Genomic DNA, 23,235 nt, shown 5'->3' with positions numbered 1-23,235 from the left:
ACCCCTCCCTTCTTCCTGGGCACAACTTCACTCCCAGATTCTCTACCTACCCCCTCCAGCGGTGCAGGATCAGTTCATCACACGCTGTCTCTGCTGCTTCATCCTCCTCAGGGGCAGGGCTCATCACACTCTTCCCTTGCTCCACCGTGGGGTCCCTCCCACGGGAGACAGTCCTCCACAAACTTCTCCAACGTGGGTCCTTCCCATGGGTTGCAGTTCTTCACGAAATGCTCCAGCTTGGGTCCCTTCCCCAGGCTGCAGTCCTTCAGGAACACACTGCTCCAGCGTGGGTCCCCCACAGGGTCACAAGTCCTGCCAGAAAACCTGCTCCAGCGTGGGCTCTTCTCTCCACGGGGCCACAGGTCCTGCCAGGAGCCTGCTCCAGTGTGGGCTTCCCACGGGGTCACAGCCTCCTTCGGGCACCCACCTGCTCCAGCGTGGGGTCCTCCAGGGGTTCAGGTGGATATCTGCTCCACCGTGGACCTCCATGGGCTGTAGGGGGACAGCCTGCCTCACCGTGGTCTTCCCCACAGGCTGCAGGGGAATCTCTGCTCCAGCGCCTCGAGCATCTCCTCCCCCTCCTTCTTCACTGACCTTGGGGTCTGCAGGGTTCTTTCTCTTAAGTGTTCTCACTCCTCTCTCCGGCTGTCGTTTCTGTGTCCACTGCAACTTTTTTTTCCCTTCTTAAATCTGTTCTCCCCGAGGCGCTACCACTATCGCTGATGAGCTCGGCCTTGGCCAGCGGCAGGTCCGTCTTGGAGCCGGCTGGCATTGGCTCTGTTGGACATAGGGGAGGCTTCTAGCAGCTTCTCACAGAAGCCACCCCTGTAACCCCCCCCCACCAAAACCTTGCCACACAAACCCTATACAAGCTGTTTCATGGTTTTGAGTTTTTTAATATCAGACCCAGTTGTTGAGAGATGACAGGAAATCAATCTGACTCTTAAATATTTCTTCTGTGAACTGTATTTGTGCGAGGAAAAAGATTCCCAAGTGAAGACTAGGAGTTAATACATTACCATTACCCCTGATTGAAAAAGAAAAGGGTGTTAATGTCTTTCACTGCCTGGTAGGAGCTTTAGATCATTTTCCCCAATAACCTGAGCTAACATTTGAGTTTCTCAAACAGCTGAGCATTGGGAAAAGGAACCATAAAGCAAACAAACAGAACTTTCCAACTTGAAATTCTAGAAAACCTTCGAAACAAATGAGTTTCTTCATTCTTTCTGCAAGAGGACTTAGATCGGATTTTATTTCTAGGCCACAGGCTGTACAGAGTTGTTCAAGTTTCTTTTATCTTATAAACCTACATTCTTCATGCAGAACTGGAAACTACTGTTTTGAAAGGAGCCTGCTGTGCTGCTCTGCATAATTGCCTGAAAGCAGACACTTCAGCTTGAAACCTGTTGCTTTTTGTGGTCTTTGTGTTGTTTATAATAATGAACGAATGAACGTTGGCTATTAAACATCTTTCAAAGAGAGAATGCACTTTTGGCAAAAGGGAGAACACAAAGGTTAACATTTAATCATAGGAGCACTTTAAATGATTACATTGCTATACCTGTCAATAAACATCAGTGCGTCAGTTGCCTGACATGGAGTAGTATCAAGTTTAGTTAATTCTTACAGATTGAAAAGCATCATTTGATTAAATAAGTGAGTATTTCTCAAAGTTAATCTGCTTGCAGAGGTAGTCAAATTAGGTCTGATATCACAAAAACAACTTTTCCAAATCATAATCATGGTAGGAAATCTAACACACAATATGTATGTACATGTATATATACATATGTACGTATACACATGTGCACATGCACTCACTAAAAACTGGGTAAAACTGCTGAAGTTATTCTTAATTTTGTAGGAGGTTCAGAGTGTGATTGGTAAAGAAAGCCAGACTCTAAAGGATATCATGGAGAAACTCCGGATCAAGTATTCTGAAATGTATACAATAGTCCCTGCAGAGATTGAAACACAGTTGGAGGACTGCAAGAAAGTATTGCAAGACCTAGAAGACAAGGTAACTGTTGATGTAATTTTCATATTTACTTTTTTGTAATTTATAAATAAGTATAGCAATATTTGATGAATGTTGTAACTATAAATTTCAGCTTGAAACATTGATTATTTTCATTTGCATTTTCCTTGGTGAAAATGTATGCATGAGGAAACATTCCTCATGTTAACTGTCTCCTAGGATAACCTTAGAGTAAGCAGTGTGAATATAATATTTTTCTTTTCCATTAAAAGAAGACATGGCAAAACCACCAGCAATAAATCTTGGATGTGGTATGGATCGTGTCTTCTGTCCAGTCTGATTCTTAAACTGAACTAATAGTCAAAGTTGATTGGGAAGTTTGTATAGCTTAACTGAGAAGATAGTTTCAAAACTGAGTTAAAAGATGACTTTGAAACTGGATTTTGTTTTTATCTAATTAAGGTATCATGGTATGGTTCTTTATACCAGCCCTCAGGACATGGTTGCATTCCTTTAAAAGCAGGCAGGGAATTTAAAAAACTAAATAACATTGCCTCAGCTTTTTGCAGTGTTTTCTATCTATAGGGGGTATAAAGAGTTAACTGAAAGCAAAATTAAACGAAAATGGAGTAATACTGTAAGTTTGGGGTCAGATTTTGGTCTGGTATAATAATTATCACTCTTATTTATTCGTGTTACTTTTAAAAAGAAAAAATCTTTCAGTTCTCATTTCAGAAATAATACTGTTTAATGCTAATTTTAAAAGCTAAATCTCAGTTAATTTGATAAAACTTGAAAGTTTGATAAAACTTGAGATTTTGATAAAATTATTTTGAAATCCAGTTGCTTGTTAGTGTCTATCAGATTATTCATTCATTTTATACTGGATTAAATACTTAGAGACATATTCATTACAGCGTATTAGTTTTAATTCGGTTAACTTTGTAGTTTCTGTTTCAAAATGGAACCAGTGTTTTTAGAACCAACAACTGGGTAGGGGGGATGAGGAGGAGAGAAGTAAAACAGTATTTATGCTTTGGGGTTTTTTTGTTGTTTACTATTTCAGTTACTGAGGTAAAAGATTATCCCAATGCACACATTATATGTTGGATTTACTTATGAAATGGATTCCACACATTTAGGTAGTGGAAAAAAATATAAACTATCTTGGAATTTTTTAAAATGCATTTAGGAAACAAAATAAAACCTAGTGGAAGTGGAGATCAGTTCAGTTACATACTAGGAGATACCAGTATGTGTAAAATTGAATTAACTTGTCATATTTTAATGGGATTCTGCTTTCTAATAAATCTGCTAACCTAAAAATGACAATAAATTGAACTTCTAATGCCATGCATTTTATGTGAAAAATATAATAAATTTATCCCAGTAAGAAGTCTTGAAATTAAAATCCTGCCCTACCAATGACCAGAGCATTGACAGATGCACCCTTTTTTCTGAGGGAAGTTATGAAGTCAATGCTTGGTTTGCTTTCTCATTTCCAACTGTGTCGCATCATTCATAGATGTTTCTCTTCTATTTTGGAAACTAGCAGTACAAACATCAGTAATTTTTCATGTTTGGTATACTCCAGGATAGTAGTAATGGTCAAGTGTTTAATGACTACAGTCTGAGTTCCTTTTTCCAAGGAGTCTTAGGCACTAAGTACAAACTGGGCTTCATAGTTTTTCAGTATAAGCACAAGTATTTGAGTGGAGCACTGTAGTTCTTTTCACTATATATTTATTTTGATTAATGCAATTTTATCAATAGAATACGTTACTGTTGGTAATATTATATTGGTCTGACAGTACATGTTGGAATCTATAATAAATAATGTTAAGAAAATTAAGAAATAAAAATGGATAAATAATTTATTAACTGAATAATGATCTTAATTCCTCTTCCCACAAAAAGGATGAAGCATTTCAGTATAAAGAGCTTCAAGCCAGAATAACTACTAAACTAGAAATCTTTTGCATCAATGCAGCATAAAGCTGTGCAGTGTGCATATGCCCCTTAAATCTTAGGGCTGCAGCACATGAAGAATTTACCATGATTTAACAATTTCCTCATGCTTGGCTGACGCTAACAGCTAGCAGGGTTTAGTAAGAAAAGACACCACTATGGGCTAAGAGCAAGGACTTTCTCAATCCCTGCACTTCATCTAGTCTATAGTAATCTGGTACCTTACTGTGTCGTTTAGTTCTGTGCTCAGGCAATTACTCAACTTCATCTTATTTGAGAGTTTTTTCTTTTTACATAGAAAATCAGGCCCTCCAGTGTGCCTATTTTTTATTTCTGTGAAATTCTGCAGAGTAAAATTAAGTTCCACATACTTCACGGGGCTCAGAGCCTTTTATTTTAGTAATAAATCTCTACATTTAAATTTAGAAATTCACTATATATTGATGCACTTCCATATTCCGTTATTTCTTACATGGATGTAATAGCTGTCAGCTGTGACATAAAGGTGTCTTCTAGGTTTCTTACAGCATGAATCTAAATCCACAATACAGCACGATTGGCCTGTTACAGATTAGAACAGGGGCAGCTGAAGTAAAGCACCCAGGGAGTTGCAGTGTCTTATTTTTTTGTTTCTTCAGGGATTGCCTTTCTTGACCAGTCATCTTTGAGAGGAAATTATTGAACAACACATAAACGTTAAACCTGCTCACGTTAATGCTTCTCCCTGCAAATGTAATTCCATACCTGTGTTTTTAAGTGACTTGTCAAGAGAAACATAAAAAGAATTCAAATATTTTTGGTGAGGTGGTGCACAGAAACAAACAGATCTTTGTAATCTCCCCTATCATTTTCTCTTTACTCTGACAGGTTAGCTTTGAAATCTTGCAGAGCTCTCCTCAGTATGTGCTGAAAAGAAAAGCAGAAACTATTAATAATGGCCTTCAAGCTATTGAAAAGATGTTACAACAGAAGAGTGAAAACATTGCAAAAGCCAAAGAAGTTCAGAAGGTAATCTTGCCAAAAAAAATTTGCAGGTATTAAAAGATTTTTGGTTGTTTCTACAGAGCCTGGTTTAGCAGGTGTATAAAGTGGCCCTCCATTCATTTTATGTCTGTAAAAGGAGAAGTACAAGCAAGCATTTAGCTGGTGAATATTTTACCAGTTCTTTCTCCCAGGAAAATATGTGGTTTTTTCAACTGTGAATTGCACTAGTAGATGCAAAGTGTTCTGTTCTCATCATATCGGTCCCGAAATCTTTACAATTCCAAATGCCCCACATGAAGAACAAATAACTCTGCTGTTATCTTTGAGCCTGACCTTATATTTCATTTCCCCTCTCTCCACATGCAGCAAATCTGGGATATGCTGGACCTTTGGCATTACAAACTCAATGAACTGGATGCAGAAGTGCATGATATAGTAGAGCAGGATTCCTGCCATGCACAGGAGTTGATGGATATCTTAGTGACCCCCCTTCAGCAGTACCAACAGGTCTCACAACTTGCTGAGCGCAGAACTGCCATTTTAAACAAGGTAGATGCAAATGTAAAAGTTTTAAAAAAAAGCACATCGTATGAAAAATAAAATAAAGGCTTTGTATAAAACCTCATCAAAGGCTCTTGAATAAAGAGTGAAAAGCCTGCTGTAGGTGCGTTGGCTTATTGTAGCTAAGAGTTTCTGGAGTGGCAAACATCACCTCCAGCTGCTACCCCAAAATACCGGCTCTGCACCATGGTTGACGGGGGTTAGTATGGGGAATTCATGCCCCGGATGGGTGATGAGATGGTTCTTTGTAACTCTGCTAATGAGCTATCCATTAAAGTAACATTGCCATATAAATCACAGCAATGCCCGCATGAAATGTAAGCACGTAAGCATGTAAGCACATAAGCACCAAAACTACCTTTGATTAGAGGAGATAGGCTGAAATCTTGAAACTGTTTAAGAAAAATTATGATCTTTATTTCACCATACTAATTTAACTGACTTTGATGAAAATGCATCCCGTTTTTTTAATCTTGTCCATAGATGTGTTTATCCTATACAGTGAATAGAAAAGCGTTTCTGCCTTTTCATAAAATCCTGTCATTTCCTAGGCTGCCAACAAGATGGAAGAATACGATGAACTCTTGAAGAATGTGAAAGATTGGATAGAAGACACCAACTGCTTGTTAAGAGCAGATGCTCAAAATGACTCTGCAAAAAGCTTACGCAAACATACTGATGACCTTCAGGTAAGTGTTAATGCAGATATATGATCTTGTTAGAACTGGTTGCTCTGTACAGACACAATTTTGCATTCTTAAGTCTTACTGACATAAATAATTTACCATTTTCAATAAATCCTTTAAGTGAAAAATAGTTCTAGTTGACACTCATGAAATATAGATAGATACCTTTTGGTGTTGGTCATATCTATCTTGTGAAAGTACTGAACTGTAGTACATCTATCTTCCAAAAATGTATGATTGTCTTTTGTTACCCTATTGTGTGGCTATAATCAGTTTTTACTGCCTGAATACATACAGTTCTTTCTGTATTGTCTGTATGTGATACAAAAGGATAAAGTGGTATACTGACGTCTGTGTGTTAGATGGAAACTTTGAAGTGAATTGTGATTTGGAAGGCAGTTCTCACTGTTTCTTCAAGGTAACTCTGATTGGTAAATTCAAGAATCAAATGTCTGTAATATTATAGGGAAGATTAGGGCCATGCAAGTGCCAAGAGGATTTCTGGCAATTTTGTATTTGAAATTCAGGTTTTCTATATGTCCATTCCTTGGCTTAGGCCAAGAGAGAATGTTGGTGCTCTGAACATAGGTTTTTGTACTAACTAATAAGAATTCCTTACAGGAAGTAGCTGACTGTTCTGGACTGATATGTTACAGAGCACATAGCCACAGTGGGGAGACTGTGATTTCCAAAATCTGTAAACATTTTTGTGACAAAAGCTTATTGTCTTCTGTGTTTGTGGTTTGGGGTGTTTTATATGTTCTGGGCTGGGAAACTAGTGGATTTGGAAATGCACCCAAGGCTTGCATTGGAATTGAGACATGCATTCAATCCTTTCCTTCAGTGGATCACATGCATTTCTTGCAACCCTCACTGTTCTTCATGAAGACATTTGTTGTAATTAATCCAAAAGCTCATCCAGTTAGCTGCAGGAGATGGGAAAATTCTTCCCATCATGCACAACTGGAGCATTTTGTTACATCTGCTGCCTGCAGGGTGGTATGCAGAAAACCCTCTTCAGGTGTCTGGCTGACACGTCTTGTTTATGTAGTTGGGCTCAGCCTGACCATGGCACAGGAGCTGGAGAGGGATCTTCTCCAGGATCTCATACTTTTCTTTTTTTGGGGGTGGGACCTCTCTCTAAGTTTTAAATCTTCCTCTTTGTGCCTTTTGTCATCCTCACGTAGACTTATTTTATCTAATTGATTACCTTAAAATTATGGCATCAGTCCCTCAGTTTTCTGCCTGCAGGATACAGCAGTTCAGCTCCTTTAGGAGTGAAGTGTTTTAGTCTGAACTAAGCTTTTGGGAATATATGCAATGGATAATGACATGCAGGAAATTAAAACTGATTCCTTCTGGTCCTAACCTCTGTGAAACTTTCATGTTCAGCATTGGTGGATCAAACTAAGCTCTTATTTTGTCTCCAGATGGCTTTGGAAGACTCAGAGCAAAAGCAAAATCTTCTACGCAGTGTTTACTTGGAGCTGGAAGAGCTAACACCAGTCTTTCAAACAGACACTGTAATGCAACAGCTAAATGAAGTAGATGATCAAGTAGCAACTTTACAGCATGAGATAGCAGAGATTCTTCCACAGATCCAGCATGTGGCTGATGTAAGTTTGGGTGATCTATAAGTGCCTTTTATCAGAGCTTCATCATATGTTATGAAATACAGCTTACATTGCCTGCATAGAAAAAAGGTGTGCTGGTTTTAGTAGGTGTGCCAAGTGAGGAAATTGTTTGGAAACAAACCATCAGAAGGTGTTTGGTATCTAATTAAGCTGTAAACTTTAGGAGTGTCAATGAAATTCCTTGTTTAGGAGGAGAAAGGCAGGACTTGTTGACTGCCAAATTAAAAGGGCTTATCTTGCTGGAGGGTAGGGCTCCAATTCAGAGGCACTTGGACAGGCTGGAGAAACAGGCTGACAGGAACTTCATGAAGTTCAACAGAGGCAAATGCAAAATCCTGCACCCAGGAGGGAACGTGTCCAAATACCAGTAAAGGCTGGGGGCCAGTCAGCTGGAAAGCAGCTTTGCCAAAATGGCCAGTGGTTCTGGTGGACAAGAAGTTGATCATGACACAGCAGCATGATCTTGCAACAAGAAGGCCAACAGCATCCTGCGCTGCCTAAGCAAGAGTGTAGCCAAGAGGTCTATGAGAGCGATCTTTCTTTTTGGCACCTGTGAGATCATATGTGGGTGCTGTGCTCAGGTTTAGGTTTCCCAGTGTAAGAAAGACATAGACATACCTGGAGTGAGTCCACCAAGGTGGCTGGGACCTGTAGCACAGGATGTAGGGGGAAAGGCTGGGAAACCTGGGTCAGTTCAGCTTGGAGAATAGACAGCTTGGGGGTGGGGGTATTACTGATGTCTGCTGCTACATAATGGGAGACTATAGACAAGTTAGAACCAGACTCTTCTTGGGGTGTGCAGAGAGAAGATGAGCAGTAACAGACCCAAATGATAACAAAGGAAGTTCCATCTACATATTAGGAAGGATTGTTTTTGCATTGAGATTGGTCAAACACTAGATCAGGGGCCCAAAGTGGGGGTAAAATCCTGATTCCAGGAGATACCCAAATCTCAACAGGATCAGGCCCTAAACGACCTGCTCTGACAGGTACCAGAGACCTCCCAAGGTCCCTTCCAACCCAATATATTCTGTGACTCTGTCTCCATGAGAGTTCACAAGCAGCTGTACTGTATGTGGATCCATTTTCCATCTGACCTAAGACTCTTCATATAGGAAGCTGCAACAGTGTAATTACACCAGTTTCCTATGCTGATGACTATCACCAGTGGAAAAGTGTCTTCTCACTACTGGTCATTTATAATGTGACTTTTCAAGGCTATTTCAATTCTGTATTCAGGGTGATCTTAGATACCTAATTCCTCCAGAAGTTAGGATGATGCATAATTTGTAATAATGAGCCTTTTGATTAGTAGCAACCATTAACATATCCTGCATATGCTGCACTTGGTTTTCAGTATTTCTTTTTAAATTTAAGTGAAAGGCAGAAATGCAAGCTGGCTTTGGTATTTGTACTATCTACGAATATTCTCTTTGTTCCCAAAATCTAGGAATTGGATGCCATTGAATCTCATGTGAAAACGTTTGAGAAGGACATTGCCAAAATGAAGACAATCCTGTCATCAGAAGATCTGTTAGAATTTTCTCCTCAAGACCAACTTAAACATGGACAGGTCTGTGAAAACTCCTATATAGGTTTTTTCCCCTATATATTTATGGATAAGTTAGCATAAATAAGCTTTCACAAGCATAAGGCTGTTTTGTGACGGCAAACTACCATGAACAAGTTTTCAGTATATGACTTTGAAATGTTAGTATCACACAAATTCTAACTCTCAAATCAAAGAGTGAAAATATTATTTCAGTCATGATTTTGGCCACATGTTTCTACAGTAGCAAGTAGTGCAATTCAAGAGGAGCACATCGGTAAGGTAAAACAGTTGGTGCAGAGGACCCGATACCTGTGTTGTATGTGTCCTCGGGGCTTACTTTGGACTGATCCTGTAGAATGGATATCCATTAGTGGCTGGGTGTCTTCAGAGGCTCTTCTGGAGAGTAACTTATGCTTTAGTTTTATTTGAAAGGAATCCAGTTTGCATGGTCCAAGACAACTGCTCAATGTAAACCTAAGGTGAGACTGTTGGGAGATCCCTTCAAGAAGCACAGTCATGGTTTGAACAAAAACATTTGAAATTAAAGCACTATTGAGAACATGCCCATAGAGAACTCAAGTACATAATTTATGTGTTGTCAGACATACCTACTATATTTGACTGTCTCCATTTATGGAAAGTTTATGGCCTGACTTTTAGAGACACTTGCTGCACATCACTCTGCTTAGCATCAAACAGTAAGTAGTCTGAAAATCAGGACCTGTTTTTCCAAAAATGGAGGCAAAATTTAGCAGGTGTTTCTGGAAACATAGGCTGGAGTGACTTGCCATAAAACCATTTCATCATACAGGGACTTCACTGCAAAGATACCTTGGCCAGATGGTTTTCCTTTCTCTGCTTGAGTGAAGTAAAGCAAAGCATTATGGTATCTTTTCTCTTATACCACATACAGTCCACATTGTTAGCTGACTGAAATGCAGAAAGCATGGGTTCAGTTTCAGGGGAGGGATAAAAATGTCATCATATCTCTCATAGCTTTGTTATCCAGAGAATGATTTTGTAATGGCTACATTATATGGAAAAAACTACAGTAATATTTATTCTGGAAAATGATGTTCACCTACTTCCTTATTTTAAATTGAAGCCTGGGTAGTACGCTAATAGCAAAAAATTCCTGATACAGGCTGCTTACAAATGAGAGAATAAGCATCTCTATTCCAGTTGGGGCCTTTTAAAATGAAATCTTCTTGAAAGGGGATTTAACAAAAATATTTGTAATTAAAAGGCCCGTAGGTGGTTTGTACTCATATTTTTTTTTTCTTCTGAAGTTCCCAGCTGAATGATATCTCAATAGGATTTCATGTTTCTTTAGAACCAAGAAGTTGTGAGTTGGTATTGCCATTCTGTCTTTCCTAAACTGATCACTGAGTCTTCCATAAAACATATATTGTGGTATGAAACTGCACATTTCTGTTCATCCAAAACTGATAAAGGTGATTGTAAACTGTGCATCCGCTTGGGGTGTTGTGATACGAAATGCTGTCTTTGACAGGAAAGGCATCTTCAGAGGTTTCTCCTGGCTTCCATCCAGGTTCATCACGTCAGCTACGTTGATAAGACTGTTTATAGGACCATAATAAAATGACTAGCTTTAACATAGGACATTTTGTGGTGGGTTTGCAGCACAAAAAAAGAAAAAACGGAGATGGCTAGAGTGACATCAAAGGATTTGCACCAGCTTTTTAACTGTCTTTGCTGCCAAAGATGTGCTACTTTGAAATTACATGCTTAGTAAATAGTAACTAATCTGAATGTGACCCTTTTTTTGTCACTGTGCGAACTTCATGTATGTGTATGCAGAAAAAGCAGAATTGTAAATGCTTTGTAAATGTAAATCTTCGTCTTGCTTTAGACAACCTCACCACGGATTTTCACTTAATTGTTCCAAGATTAAGATATTCTTGCTTAAACAGGAAGCTTACCAAAGAGAACTTTTGCACATCATGACAGTAGTATAAATTTTCAGTGTTGATTTTTTCCAACTCAGTATCACATCCATCATCTATCCTGTATCCTAATAGGTAATACTTGACCATGTTGGTCCCATGGAGAAGACCATTGTTCATATACAGTCCTACGAGGAAGCACTTCAGCTACCAGGGGTGAAAATACAACCTTTCTCAGTCTTCCAAAGAGCAAGACAACTCTTGAGAGAATTGAAGAAATTAGAAAAAATTACTAAGGAACAAAATGACCTACTGGAGGTAATTGATTTTGGGTTTTTTTTGCTGTCACCTAAACCACCTTTATTTTATAATAATTTGATCACTAGACAATATTGTTTTTACAGGCATATAGTACACCTACTTCATCTTCTATGTAATGGCTTGAGGATTTTTTTGTTCTGTTTTTTTTTTCTGTGTAATTTGATACTACAATAAGGCACACTGGACAGTACTGAAATTCATTTCAGTTTTCCAATTCAGTCACAATCGACACCATGTGTTTTAGCATATTGTAGAAGAAATGAAGGCCCAAGTGTCTTATGACCTGGGTTTGCACAACTGATGATTGAAGTCCAGTGTTATATGCAGGTGCTTACATCTGCAACATTCAAGTCGTTAAACTTACCTTGAACATGGAAATTCTTGTTGACAGACATTAGATAGAAACTGCTGTCAGCAGAAAGTCTTTTAATAGAGATGATCTTCCCAAATCAATGAGCCAGGAAAGTGACCATTTTCTACCACTGTCGCTTGGTTAATTCATTGTTTTGAGGCAGGCCAACTCCTGCCCTCAGAAGGCCCCATGCAAGGATGTGTCTGCATAAGTGAACATGTGACAGGGGGCTTGGAGATGCTGTTGGCCAGACCAGGTTTGGAAACAGAAGTGATATAACAGCATCACTGTGACACACGGCTGTAGGAGAAGGCAGTGCCAGCAGGGTCAATGAGCGTTAACTCATGGGCAGTATGAGTTACGAAACAGCTATGCTGGCTCCAAACCTGAAGTGGTATCTCTGCAGCACTTCACTGAGCAATGTGTTTGCACCAGCTCAGGAAGGTTTTAATTCAGGGATACCTGCATCACGCTCCATTGCCCAGGGTAGATATACTTGGAGGCAATCTGGAGTTCGGTTATGTATGTTCCCATGTTAGCAGATGTATGAAAATTCTCATGTGACCCATCCATTTCTTGGCAGGATGATAGCAGCACCTAGAAAAATGATACGATATCTTTGCTGATTTGGTTTTCCAAACCTGTTAAAGTAAAGCAGAGTGCTTTAAAACACATAACTTATTACTGGGCATTTCGGAGGCCAGGCACACACAAGTCAAAGGTAAAATGTTAATCTCCATCTTCGATTTTCAGTTTGTGAAATTAAGAGCACCATACCAAATGAAAACTCAAACATGCTACATGACTAATGCCTGCTTGGAGTTTGGAAAAAAGCAATGACCATGCGAGATCTCTATGATCCCTACAATCTTTTTTTTTTTTTTTTTTTTTTTTTTTTTTAGGCCATGAAATTTCTTATGTCTGAAAGATGGATGTGGTAAAACGTACCTTTTTCAGAGAGTTACTGAAAACACTTTAAAACCATCAGGAACAGGGTGCTTTGCAATTATAAAGTGTTATCATGAGGCTTCTAACCAGTTTATGTGGAGTATTAGGTCAAGGTTTAGATTATTCTCCTTTTTGAAACAGCTGTAACCTTTTTTACTCACCATTTGCCTTTATCTTACAGGCATCCAACAATCTGTAGCTGAGTGAAATTTCTTTGTGAGAAAACAGATTGGAAAAATTGCAATTCTTGGCAGCTAGGATATCAAACTGTGCAAAAAAGATTTTCCAGTCCTGTTGAATGGGTTGAAAGCAGAAGTACTACAATACAAGTCTAGCACCAGCTAAGACATAACAAAGGATAAAGCTATTAAAGGATGGCATTTTGAGTGCTGCATTAGAAAGGTAGTAAGTATCCTGATAGAGAGGAAAGCAAATGGGAAGCAAACTTCCTGTACAAATACATACATAGTTATTTTTTTCCTGAGGATTAGTTTTGAAATTTTAGTGTTTGCCCATATCTTTCTATCTATGATGCAACAGGATATTGCACTAGTAACTTTTGTATAATTAAGTTGCAGTGTAACACCTGAGAAAGCATAACAGAAACAAAACCTGTAATAGGTAGTGTAAATGCTTTGGGGCAGGATGTTAAGTGACTTAGATCTGTGTTGAATGTTGCCCTCTTTTTTTATTATGGCCTGCCAAGTACCACACCTATCGCTACCTAAATAATGTCACCCGGAAGAAGAGCTGGAAGCTGCAGCTGCTTCTACAGGTTTTCTGTGCATGAGAGTGGCAGTATTTGCATATTTAATGATTTACTGTGCTCATTTTCAGTAAGCTCTTCTGTAACAAATACAGTGCCTGCCTGCATGTACACTATGGGCAGGTGGGCCTTTTCCATGGGAACATCTTCTAATATTACCACAGTATGAAAAGTAAGGAGCAAATTTTAAACACGAAATAACTCAAAAGAGAGGCAACACTTCTAGGAAGAGATTCAGTCCCACATATATGACATAATTTATGTTATACTAGGAAAAGCATAAAATAAAATTTTTTGCCCCTCAGTGGAAGGCAGGGAACAGATGAGTTATCTTCAGGCAAGTGGCTATATTCACATATTGGCCTGTGACAGAAGACATTAGAGTCTATATACAAAATATTCATATTCTGTAGTTAATCAAGGAAATTTGAGGTAGTACGCATTTTACCTATTACTAAACAGTCCTATTCATGTGGAAATGAAGGTATGGGTAAGACAATCTCTCTTTTAGAAGGACTTTTAGTTTCTCATTAAAACTGAGCAGGAGAAGACCCAACTGTTTTTCCCCTCCTCTGATTCTTTGCCATTCTAGCTATGGCATTAAGATTATAGGCCACAACTAAATATCTTCCTCTCCAATTTGGCTTTTTTTTTTTTCCCCAAGTGGGGAAGATAGTTTTTTCTTCCTTTTAAAACCTGAAAGTACAAAAAAAAAATCATTTAGAACCTTACTAGTTTGTGTTTTATTGAGAGGGAGTGCTACAGTGAAGTGACTGAAGAAATGGCACTGTCACTGTTCATAAGAGGAGAGACTCTGCTCTGAAAGGCAGAGTCTGTGCATGCATTGCAGAGAGATTTTTCAACCTGTCAGGCAGTTCAGGTGCTGCTATCAGCAGACTAAGTTCAAGCCTGTTGACAGTAGGCTGCATTTTCTTCATTACCTTTTGCAGACACCTGAGGAATAGTCCTTAGATATACTTTGGTTCTCAGCCCATGGTTCAGGAAACACAGAGGCACTAAATGTTCCACAAATTAAATGTTTTCACAAAATATCCGATTTGTAGATGTAACAATTTCTTAATTACCTGAGACATTGTGACAGGCTGTGGCTGACAAACATGAGCAATGTATGTGGGGAGATTGCCAATTTCTGCACGAACAGTAAAGCATGGGGCTTGATGAGATTTTGCTGTCACTGTCAAATGAGTAAGAGTGAATTTGCCTGTTTATAACATATAATATGCTTTCTTATAAGCCATGTAAGAAGAGGAAGCTCACACAAAGTGGAAATACTTATCATTTTTATAGCAAGTATTCAAATTGTCAGATACTGTGGTTGGCTTATCCTCTGAGCTGCAGTGTCTGCCTGGTGTACAGCACAGTTCATTTTTGGTCAGTGCAGAACTAGCTGGCAGTAAAGACCTGAGCACCAATAAAAATCAGGTAGGCTTTCTAATTTGATACGAAACCCTGTAATTTCTCTTTTTTTATTTTTTTTTTCCAACCTGTTCTAAATTGTAGTGAATGTGATTAAATTTGCTCCGTTTGCATTTTATAGCCAAATTCAGAGCTCTACTCTGGAGTAAGCAAAGATGTGCTCCTAGTCAGAATACTCCACCATACTTTGACTTATAGATAGAGCAGTTTGTTTGTCTTTAGCAAGTGAATAATAAACTTAGTGAGGATAGGGTCGTGCAAAGTTAGCAGAACGGAGTTTCTTTTACACATAACTACAGATGCAAAGGAGGCTTCAGTACTCTTCAATACATATTTGTTGCATTACTGACTAGTTTGTTTCTGTACTATATAATTCAGAATTATTTATGAGGATTACCATTTCACAGGAAGCTGTAAAGAAAACAGCAGAATGTGAGCAAGAAATTGAAAAATTGAAACAATTCTTAAAGAACCACTTGGTTGAAATATCCCATGAAGATCAGCCACTGGCTCAGAAGACTCGTTGTCCAGAGGTGGGTTTCATTGTTTCCCCCCTCATGTCTGTTACTTGTCCTGACTAACACTAATTACGACGATGTAGAGCACTGAGAAATAGCAGTGCGCTTCCCTCCCCGCCACAGTCAAGCAAGCAATTGAATGCCATAACGTGACTACCCATACATAAGTTGACGTATACCGAGAGATATTACAATTAATATTAGTTTGCAAGTTGGGTATATCTTTGATAATACACTCCTTATTGATTTTGATGTGTCATTTGTACCTATATCAACTTCTAAGGAAAATTTAGAGTGCTGTTTTCATGACAGCTGACAGCTGTTTTGGTGAAACAATATGCAGCACTGATAGCTTGCCTGTGCTCAGCATCCTGCTAATGTTGCTGAGGTAGCAGCTTGGGATAGTGCATAAGGAGAGAACTGAGTCCATTTCTGATCACTGACTGTGCAATGGTACTTTTGGTGATTCTGGTTAGGGTTAGATTCTCTATACTCCTTTCCTTATCCTCACCGCCACACTGTTTTCATCAACTGATAAACATGTATTGCTTTTCTCCCTGCAGTTGGCTGCTTTCTGTAGTGGAATAATTGATTATTTAATGCAAAAATAACGTGCGTTTTAAGGACAGCATTGCAGAAGTCAGGAAATTACTAATTAAGTGTAATAACTATTTATAAAGTGCCTCTGAAATGCTCAGCTTTTTGCAGTCAGTCACAATAAAGTTAATACACATACATTGTACTTGCCTAATAACTATAATTACTCAGTAGGCTCCTAAGTACATAGCTGCTCTGCTTTCAGGTGGTTGGATGTTGGAGGCTTGATGCTAGTAATAAGCATGACTCATTTCCTGATTCTTACTTGTTTTTGTCTTTGAGTATAGGACTTTCTGTTCAATAGCTCTTGTTTTAGAAAAAAAACTGTTTCACAATTGTAACATTTCATGAATAGAAGTGGGCAATGGAATTGCCTATCTTATGGAGGGGCTTCAGATGAAGAAGTGATATTAATAAAGATTTGGTTTCTGAGGTTTTTGGCTAGTTAAGATTGCAAAGCAGTAGCTGGTAAATGTATGCTGTAAAGTCTCCTCCTGCAATGAAACAAATAGAAATACTGTTCTTAGTGGACATTTATAAAAATATGCCAAATTATCATAGATGGCTGTTCCTTCATTCCAAAGACCTTTTCTTGCCTCTACCTGTGGAAGATTTTACCTCATGAGTGTACAAAAGGAAAAAACATCCTTGTCTGAGCAGAGTTCCTATGTCCTTTGAAAATTTGCTGGGGTCCCTGCCTCCACATTCTCTGTCACGCAGCCACACTAGCGTTATTAATGGAAGAAGCTGTAGTCGAGACAGAACCAGCAGTCTTACTGCTTTCAGCTCTCATGGATTATCACTTGCATAGCATTATTTACACCATGATAGAGCATGGTGTGAAATTATTTCAAACCTAGTATCAAAGCTTGCTCTGATGGACTGATCCCAGGGTGCAATGGGATTCTTAACCATGTTTCAGTTTTCTGAGCAAGAAACAATGCTTCAAAGAGCTTTAGCACTTTCAGTAATGAAGGGAGTGGGGCATTTTATTCCTTGCCCTGTCCTACTCTATTATTTGTTGTGCTTTCTTTGCTCACCTGGACACTGGGTGGTAAGGAAAGGCCCTAGCAGAAAGCTCTAAGGGCAGAACACCAGCTAGAGCAATAGTCATGGCCAGGGAGGAGACCAGGATAGATTTATTTCCCCCTTTGTTAGTGGAGAGTTACTTGTGTTATTGTTTAATCCCTGCAGAACTTTAAGTGTTTTCCTTCTATTTTGTTGGGGACTACTGCTCCCAATATAACATTCAAAGACATGGGATAGTTTTGTCACTAAAACCCAGCAAATGGTTTGTTTCCTTCTTTTAGGCCAGCTTCAGCAAAGACAACTCAACCCTGAGCTACCCTTACTGCTGTCTTTGCCCTCAACAAGGCTATCCCAAGTGTTTTGTGTCAGGTTTCCAGAGAAGGTAGTTGGAAGTAACATCACCTGCTCTGACACACAAAGTAATGCAACCCAGCTGCATTCCCTCTGTCCTGAAGGAAACTCATATTCTCATGGCTATGCAGGACCTAGTTAGAATTAGTTATCCAGCCTTTCACATTTCCTTCCAGACTACCAACTTCTGCATTACAGGTGGCAAGTGCTGTCCTGAGCTGAATCTGTTGCTGCTGTTTTGCATATATCTGTACATGTCCTGCAGTGACAATGGGGAACTGTCCCTATGCCCGGAAAAAGGAAAAAGGGGAAATAGCCCCAGTCCCAGTAAGATGCATCACTGGTATCATCTGTTACGTTACTCTTTGGTTAAGTAAAAAACCGGATGCTTACAGATGTTGTTGCTCCTTAGGGAGAAATGGAAGCTGTAAAAGAAGAAATTATAAAGCTGTGCCAAAGAAAGGAAGATATCCTTACCGGGATGAAGAATTCAATGTCTGAGCTTCACCAGCACTTACAGCAGGAAGTGCCTGAATCAGGAGATGAACCCACAGCCTCTGGATTAGCACAAAGTGACTTGATTGGGACTGATGTTTCTGGTCAGCAGGTAAGTGGAGCACCACGTTGTAATCACTCACAAGAGCTGAAGAGGGAAGGTAAATAACCCTTCTTCTTCCAGGAGGAGTGGCATGTGAAAGAGGAGCACCCCTGCAGCTGTGAATCAATACTAATTCTCCTCCCCTTTGTGTTTCTGAATGGTCCCAGGACTGAGTTGGGAGAGAGGTGTGCCTCTGATTATTTTTTAGCATGAGCAGATCCAACAAGAAGCTTGCATCAAGCAATCAATAGCAAAATGCTTGATGTGTAGCTTTGTTGATAATCAGTTGTTCTGGGATTTTTGGTAAATTGTTTTCATGGAGCAAAATTAAATTTGTCCCAATTATAGCTGTGATGTTGAAACATTACAGCATAGAGAAAAGTCCCAGTTTTCAGAGGTGCTTAGTACCTGCAGCTTTCAGTTACTTTAATGTAGGGTGGCAGATATTCAGTGCTTCTCCAAAAGTGGACCCCAAGTGGTAACTTTCTTTTGGTTTACAGGCAGGAGAGAAGAGGCTTTTACTGTTCTTGTCATGAATAATTGGGCTGTCTCTTTCTGTGTATTTTTATAGTTGAAAAAAAGAGGAATGATGTCCTTTCTACCTTCCTTAGATGAAGAATCAGAAGACTGTTCTTTCCACAGCAAGGTGAGTTCAGTATATATCTTATATATACAGCTGTATATGTAAGATACAAGATCTTGGTACAGAACAAGTGCTGAAAAATGTGTAAATCCAAAATACTTCAGAACAAATTGAAACATCTGCTATCACTCCAGGATACTAAGAAATTGCACTCAAGCCAGCCTACCAATATTACAATACCAATTCTATGATGTGTGATCCTGCTTTTGGTGGGATTGCTTATACAGTAATACCTCCTTTATGGAAGTGTTAGTGCCAAAATATGGGCTTAAATACCAATGTTTATATGTGGAGGTGGGGTTCAGACAGAATTAGACAGCCTCTGAAGTGCTAAAACTTAAAAAAAAAAAACAACCAAAGTGATTTGTATGTTTGAGCTTAAGAAAAAAAAGGGCATGATCAGACTATAGGGAATGAAGTTAAGAGAGATTTCTGGGAGAATGGGACAAACTGGGGGACACTGCTCAACAGGTTGCTCTGAATCTGGGGAGTCTGAATGCCCAGGTGAATTGCAGAGGAGCAAAGCTGGGAGTAAAGTTTCATGATAATAGCTTTTGGAAAAAAAGAAAAAAAATTCCATGAAACTTTCTGCACGCTTTCCTGCACCTTAGGGACTAAACGAGATGTATTTGAATGAAATCAGGAGTGTGTAGAAGTGCTGGCAAGCTTGTAGCCTAGCTCCCCTCTTGCACAGCAGTTCACAGGCTGCCTAGGCTGGTAGTGACCAGCTATTGTCACCTGCATCTCCTGGGAGGGACCGTGGCCTCAACCAAGTTTTGAAGAATCTCCGTTTCTCTGAAGTCCTCACTATGGATATTAATTAGCCTTTTGCTACACCCTTGCAACAAGAATCAAAAGGAAATGTGGCAAAGAGGTGATGAGTTTTAGAGGGGTTACTTTAGGCTAGGCAAGGATGAAACTCCATGGCTAGATAGTGCGAAGAAGTCCAAACAGCTTGGATAGAAATGGTGTCTTACTACTCTGATCCAAACACTTCAGTTTCAAGGTTTCTGATTCTGCACCTTCATTGGTGCAGTTTTCTTTACATACAGGACTTTTTAGGGGACAGGACAGGAGAAAGATGGTTTCTTGGGTTTTTATGTTTTTTAAATAGTGTGAAAAAAATGAGGATACTCTGAGGTATCTAGAGAAAACTATCAGTGTCATCCAGCTGCCATTCATCTTGCAGCAGAGCTATAAAGCAAGGGAAGCGGTGGGATTTGGGAAGCACAATAAAGATAGATAAACAAGGCAGAAACAGAGCAAAGTGTTATTAAAGGTAATTTACATTGCCTGAAGGAATATTTGAGTTTCCTGTTCACAAGCTAATGTTGAGCTGTTACTGCTTTCAAAGGGAAGTACAGCCACAGAGAAAGATGCAAGCTTTTGGCCTTCAGATAAAGATGATGAAAGGCACAAGGAAGACAGTGCAGCCTCCTGGTCTTCTGGTACCTTGTCGGATGGCATCGTTCAGGTAATGCACTCGGGTTTATCTCCACGGGGATGGGAACTCATCTTTATGGAAAAGGTCTGCACAAGTCCTAGGTATTGCTGAAGTCTGGAAATGGAAAGCAAGAGAACTGTAGAAATGCAGGACGTCATGGCCTTATTCAGAGCCTCCATCTTCCATACCACACTAAATCCTTCCATTTAAAATCTCTTTTCCTGTTGCACATCTTAGTTGGACTCAATGACCTTAAGTATCTTTTCCAACCTAAATGATTCTGTGATTCTTTATCAATTTCTTCTAGCCTGACAAAAACCCCGAAGATAGAAATGCACATTTGGTAGCAGCAATTTGTTTCACTAATTCCTGGAAAGGCTGCAAAATGTGCATTTTGTTGGGAGGATGATTTGTGGAAGAGGTTCTCTTTGTACATGAGTAGATCAGCATCTAAGACACCCAATTGGCTACAATTTTGGTGGCATTCTGCTCTGTTCTTCATGGTGTCTCAATAAGGTTGTGATAGCTGCAATTGTTTGTTTCTGTATATCAATGTTACAGGCATAAGAGAACTTCTCTCAGTGAATACTTTTGGGCCAGGACCACCATAGGTTGAGCAGCTGCTGCCTTTTGAGGCTTTTCTAGCACAACAAGTCAATAATCATAGAATCATTTAGGTTGGAAAAGATCTTTAGAATCATTGAGTCCAACTGTAAACCTAAGGCTACCAAGTCCACCACTAAACCATGTCCCTAAGTGCCACATCTACATTACTACACATCTATACTAGTACACATCTACACAAATAATACAAGTACTTCCACTGTTGCCCCTCTCTCTCTACAGGGTGCTGATGAGATAATGGAATCACACAGTAAACTTGGTGAGGAAACATCTATGCAAACTTTGCAGAACACTGAAGGCCCTGGCACAGGTGATGGCAGTCAGGCTATGGTGAGTTTGAAGGCCTGAAGTAGGCTGAACAAGGTGACCTTCTGAGCTCGTATAACCTACCTATTGGGCAGAGGCCCTGTTTCATTCTGGTTATGCTACTGGAGTTTGTTGCAGTATTTATGATGTGGTAGGATACCTACAACCCTTTGTGGGCCTCTTGATATTGCTGCTTTGGGTGATAATAAATATATTTTGATTTCCTCCTTGAAAAAGCAGTTTACTAGGGAACAAAATGGAGTATTTTCAGGAAGTAAATCGCTGGCATTCATACAGGCATGAATGGAGGGGTTCAAGTGATGTAAACATACATCAACTATGGGATTTTTACATGGCAGTTGAAGCAGAAATTAAGGAGATTGAGACTCCCATATGTTGCTGCTTTGTGGAAGGCATGCATAGGCTAAGGGAGGAGTGGGCGGCAAAAGGGTGTATGGAGACAGACTTGAATGCTCCAGGAAGGCCAGGAGGAGCAGACCGGTAGCGGAGCAGTCTCAGCTCTTCCTGGGTTTAGAGCATGGAATACGACAGAATCTGTTATTGCCTGAGGCAGGAGCAGGCCCCCAGGTCACTTTGCCATTCCCCCTGACTTCTTCCATCATGCTTAACCTTTAATTTATAGTTAAAAAACCACAGCAAACTATTAAAACCCAGCTAGCAGCACAATATATTCTGTATTGATATAGCCTCCTGTGAGTGTATTATGTATGATGTAATTGTATGCAGGATCTCTGTGTTTTTTCTCTCTGCTACACTGTGATGCTGTTCTCTGCATGTGCAGAACATGTCTAAGCTCCCTTGGCAGCTGCAGAAGATGTAGTCACTGCAGTACCTGAGCACAGTGAGTGGTTGAGCTGACCTCACACTACTTGTCTGTGTTAGGCTGAGCTGAACCCCTGGCTGCACTGAGTAAATCTCCACTGAGGATAATGGGAATTTAGACACCTGTATTGAGGAGACTTAACCTCCATCTGAACGTTTTGGGTTTCCAGGAGCCTTACAAGACAACATACAACATATGCCCTCCTGGCACCTCTGTGTGCCGCCACTGTGTTTTGTCAGCATCTTGCCTTTGAGGGCACTCGCAGCCCGTGGGACCCAGCAATACAGAAGTTCAGTGGAGCAGTTTCTTGAGCCAGACACAGCGGCTCTGTGGTCTGTGGAGAGCGTGCTGACAGGCTGTGAGCCAGGGTCCTGCCTTCGCTGCTCAAGTAGACAGGTTTCTTAGAGAAGGTCATCTTTCCTCAAACCATACCAGACAGCTTTTTTGCTTGCAACATCTTTTCTACTTCAGTTTTTTGCTACACTGTGACATTTCCATATGCTACACATAGGGAGTGATTTTGTTGTTGTTGTTAAATGATTTATTTACAAGATCAATTACTATTTGGAGACAGGAAGACATTTCTTTTCATAAATGGTAACTCTATTTGGTTTTGCTAGAGATGTGTGTATGAGTAGAGATTTATGAAGTCAATTATATTTTCTCCATTTAGAGCTTAACTGCATGCTAAAATTAAATAATTCCTCCTATTTTAGTGATTACTAGATGATACTGTTTCCTCCTCTTGGCATGTTGTCACTCCCATGCAAACATACCTGCTTCCAAATTCAGTTATAGCAGCCTAAAACACAATTTAGGATTCAGAAAAACATTTGAATTACTGGATGAGGAAGAAAAGACAGGTTATAGTTGTAGGTGACTCCCTTCTGAGGGGAACAGAGGCCCAATATGCCAGACAGGTCCTCCTCTTGGGGAAGTCTGCTGCATTCCTGGAGCCTGCGTTGAGGACATCACTAGGAAACTTCCTAGCCTGGCCCTCAAATTGCTACCCATCATTGCTCTAACATGTGGGTTGTGATGAAGCTGCAACATGTAGTCAAAGGGCAATCAGAAGAGACTTCAGGGCCTTGGGATGGTTGGTAAGGGAATCTGGAGCAGAGGTTATTTTTCCTCCTTCCAGTTGCGGACACTGACATTTGAAGAAACAGACGGACCCAGTCTATTAA

General features: G+C 39.8%; 1 protein-coding gene across 1 annotated transcript in view; it reads left to right on the top strand.

Annotated features, from left to right (window-relative positions):
* Positions 1 to 23,235, top strand: part of SYNE2 (spectrin repeat containing, nuclear envelope 2) — a 178,648-nt gene that overhangs the window by 77,318 nt on the left and 78,095 nt on the right. The window contains exons 55-66 of the mRNA XM_010584145.1: positions 1,865 to 2,020; positions 4,814 to 4,954; positions 5,297 to 5,479; positions 6,043 to 6,180; positions 7,608 to 7,793; positions 9,262 to 9,384; positions 11,406 to 11,588; positions 15,502 to 15,627; positions 18,002 to 18,196; positions 18,759 to 18,833; positions 20,185 to 20,304; positions 21,121 to 21,228. Coding sequence (XP_010582447.1) covers positions 1,865 to 2,020; positions 4,814 to 4,954; positions 5,297 to 5,479; positions 6,043 to 6,180; positions 7,608 to 7,793; positions 9,262 to 9,384; positions 11,406 to 11,588; positions 15,502 to 15,627; positions 18,002 to 18,196; positions 18,759 to 18,833; positions 20,185 to 20,304; positions 21,121 to 21,228 — 1,734 coding nt within the window. The remainder of the gene's footprint in view (positions 1 to 1,864; positions 2,021 to 4,813; positions 4,955 to 5,296; positions 5,480 to 6,042; positions 6,181 to 7,607; positions 7,794 to 9,261; positions 9,385 to 11,405; positions 11,589 to 15,501; positions 15,628 to 18,001; positions 18,197 to 18,758; positions 18,834 to 20,184; positions 20,305 to 21,120; positions 21,229 to 23,235) is intronic.

The sequence above is a fragment of the Haliaeetus leucocephalus genome, unplaced genomic scaffold (genome assembly GCF_000737465.1).
Source record: "Haliaeetus leucocephalus isolate CR32 unplaced genomic scaffold, Haliaeetus_leucocephalus-4.0 Scaffold944, whole genome shotgun sequence".
Classification (NCBI taxonomy): domain Eukaryota; kingdom Metazoa; phylum Chordata; class Aves; order Accipitriformes; family Accipitridae; genus Haliaeetus; species Haliaeetus leucocephalus.
Note: the sequence above shows the minus strand (reverse complement) of the source record. Positions and strands in the feature narration are given on the sequence as shown.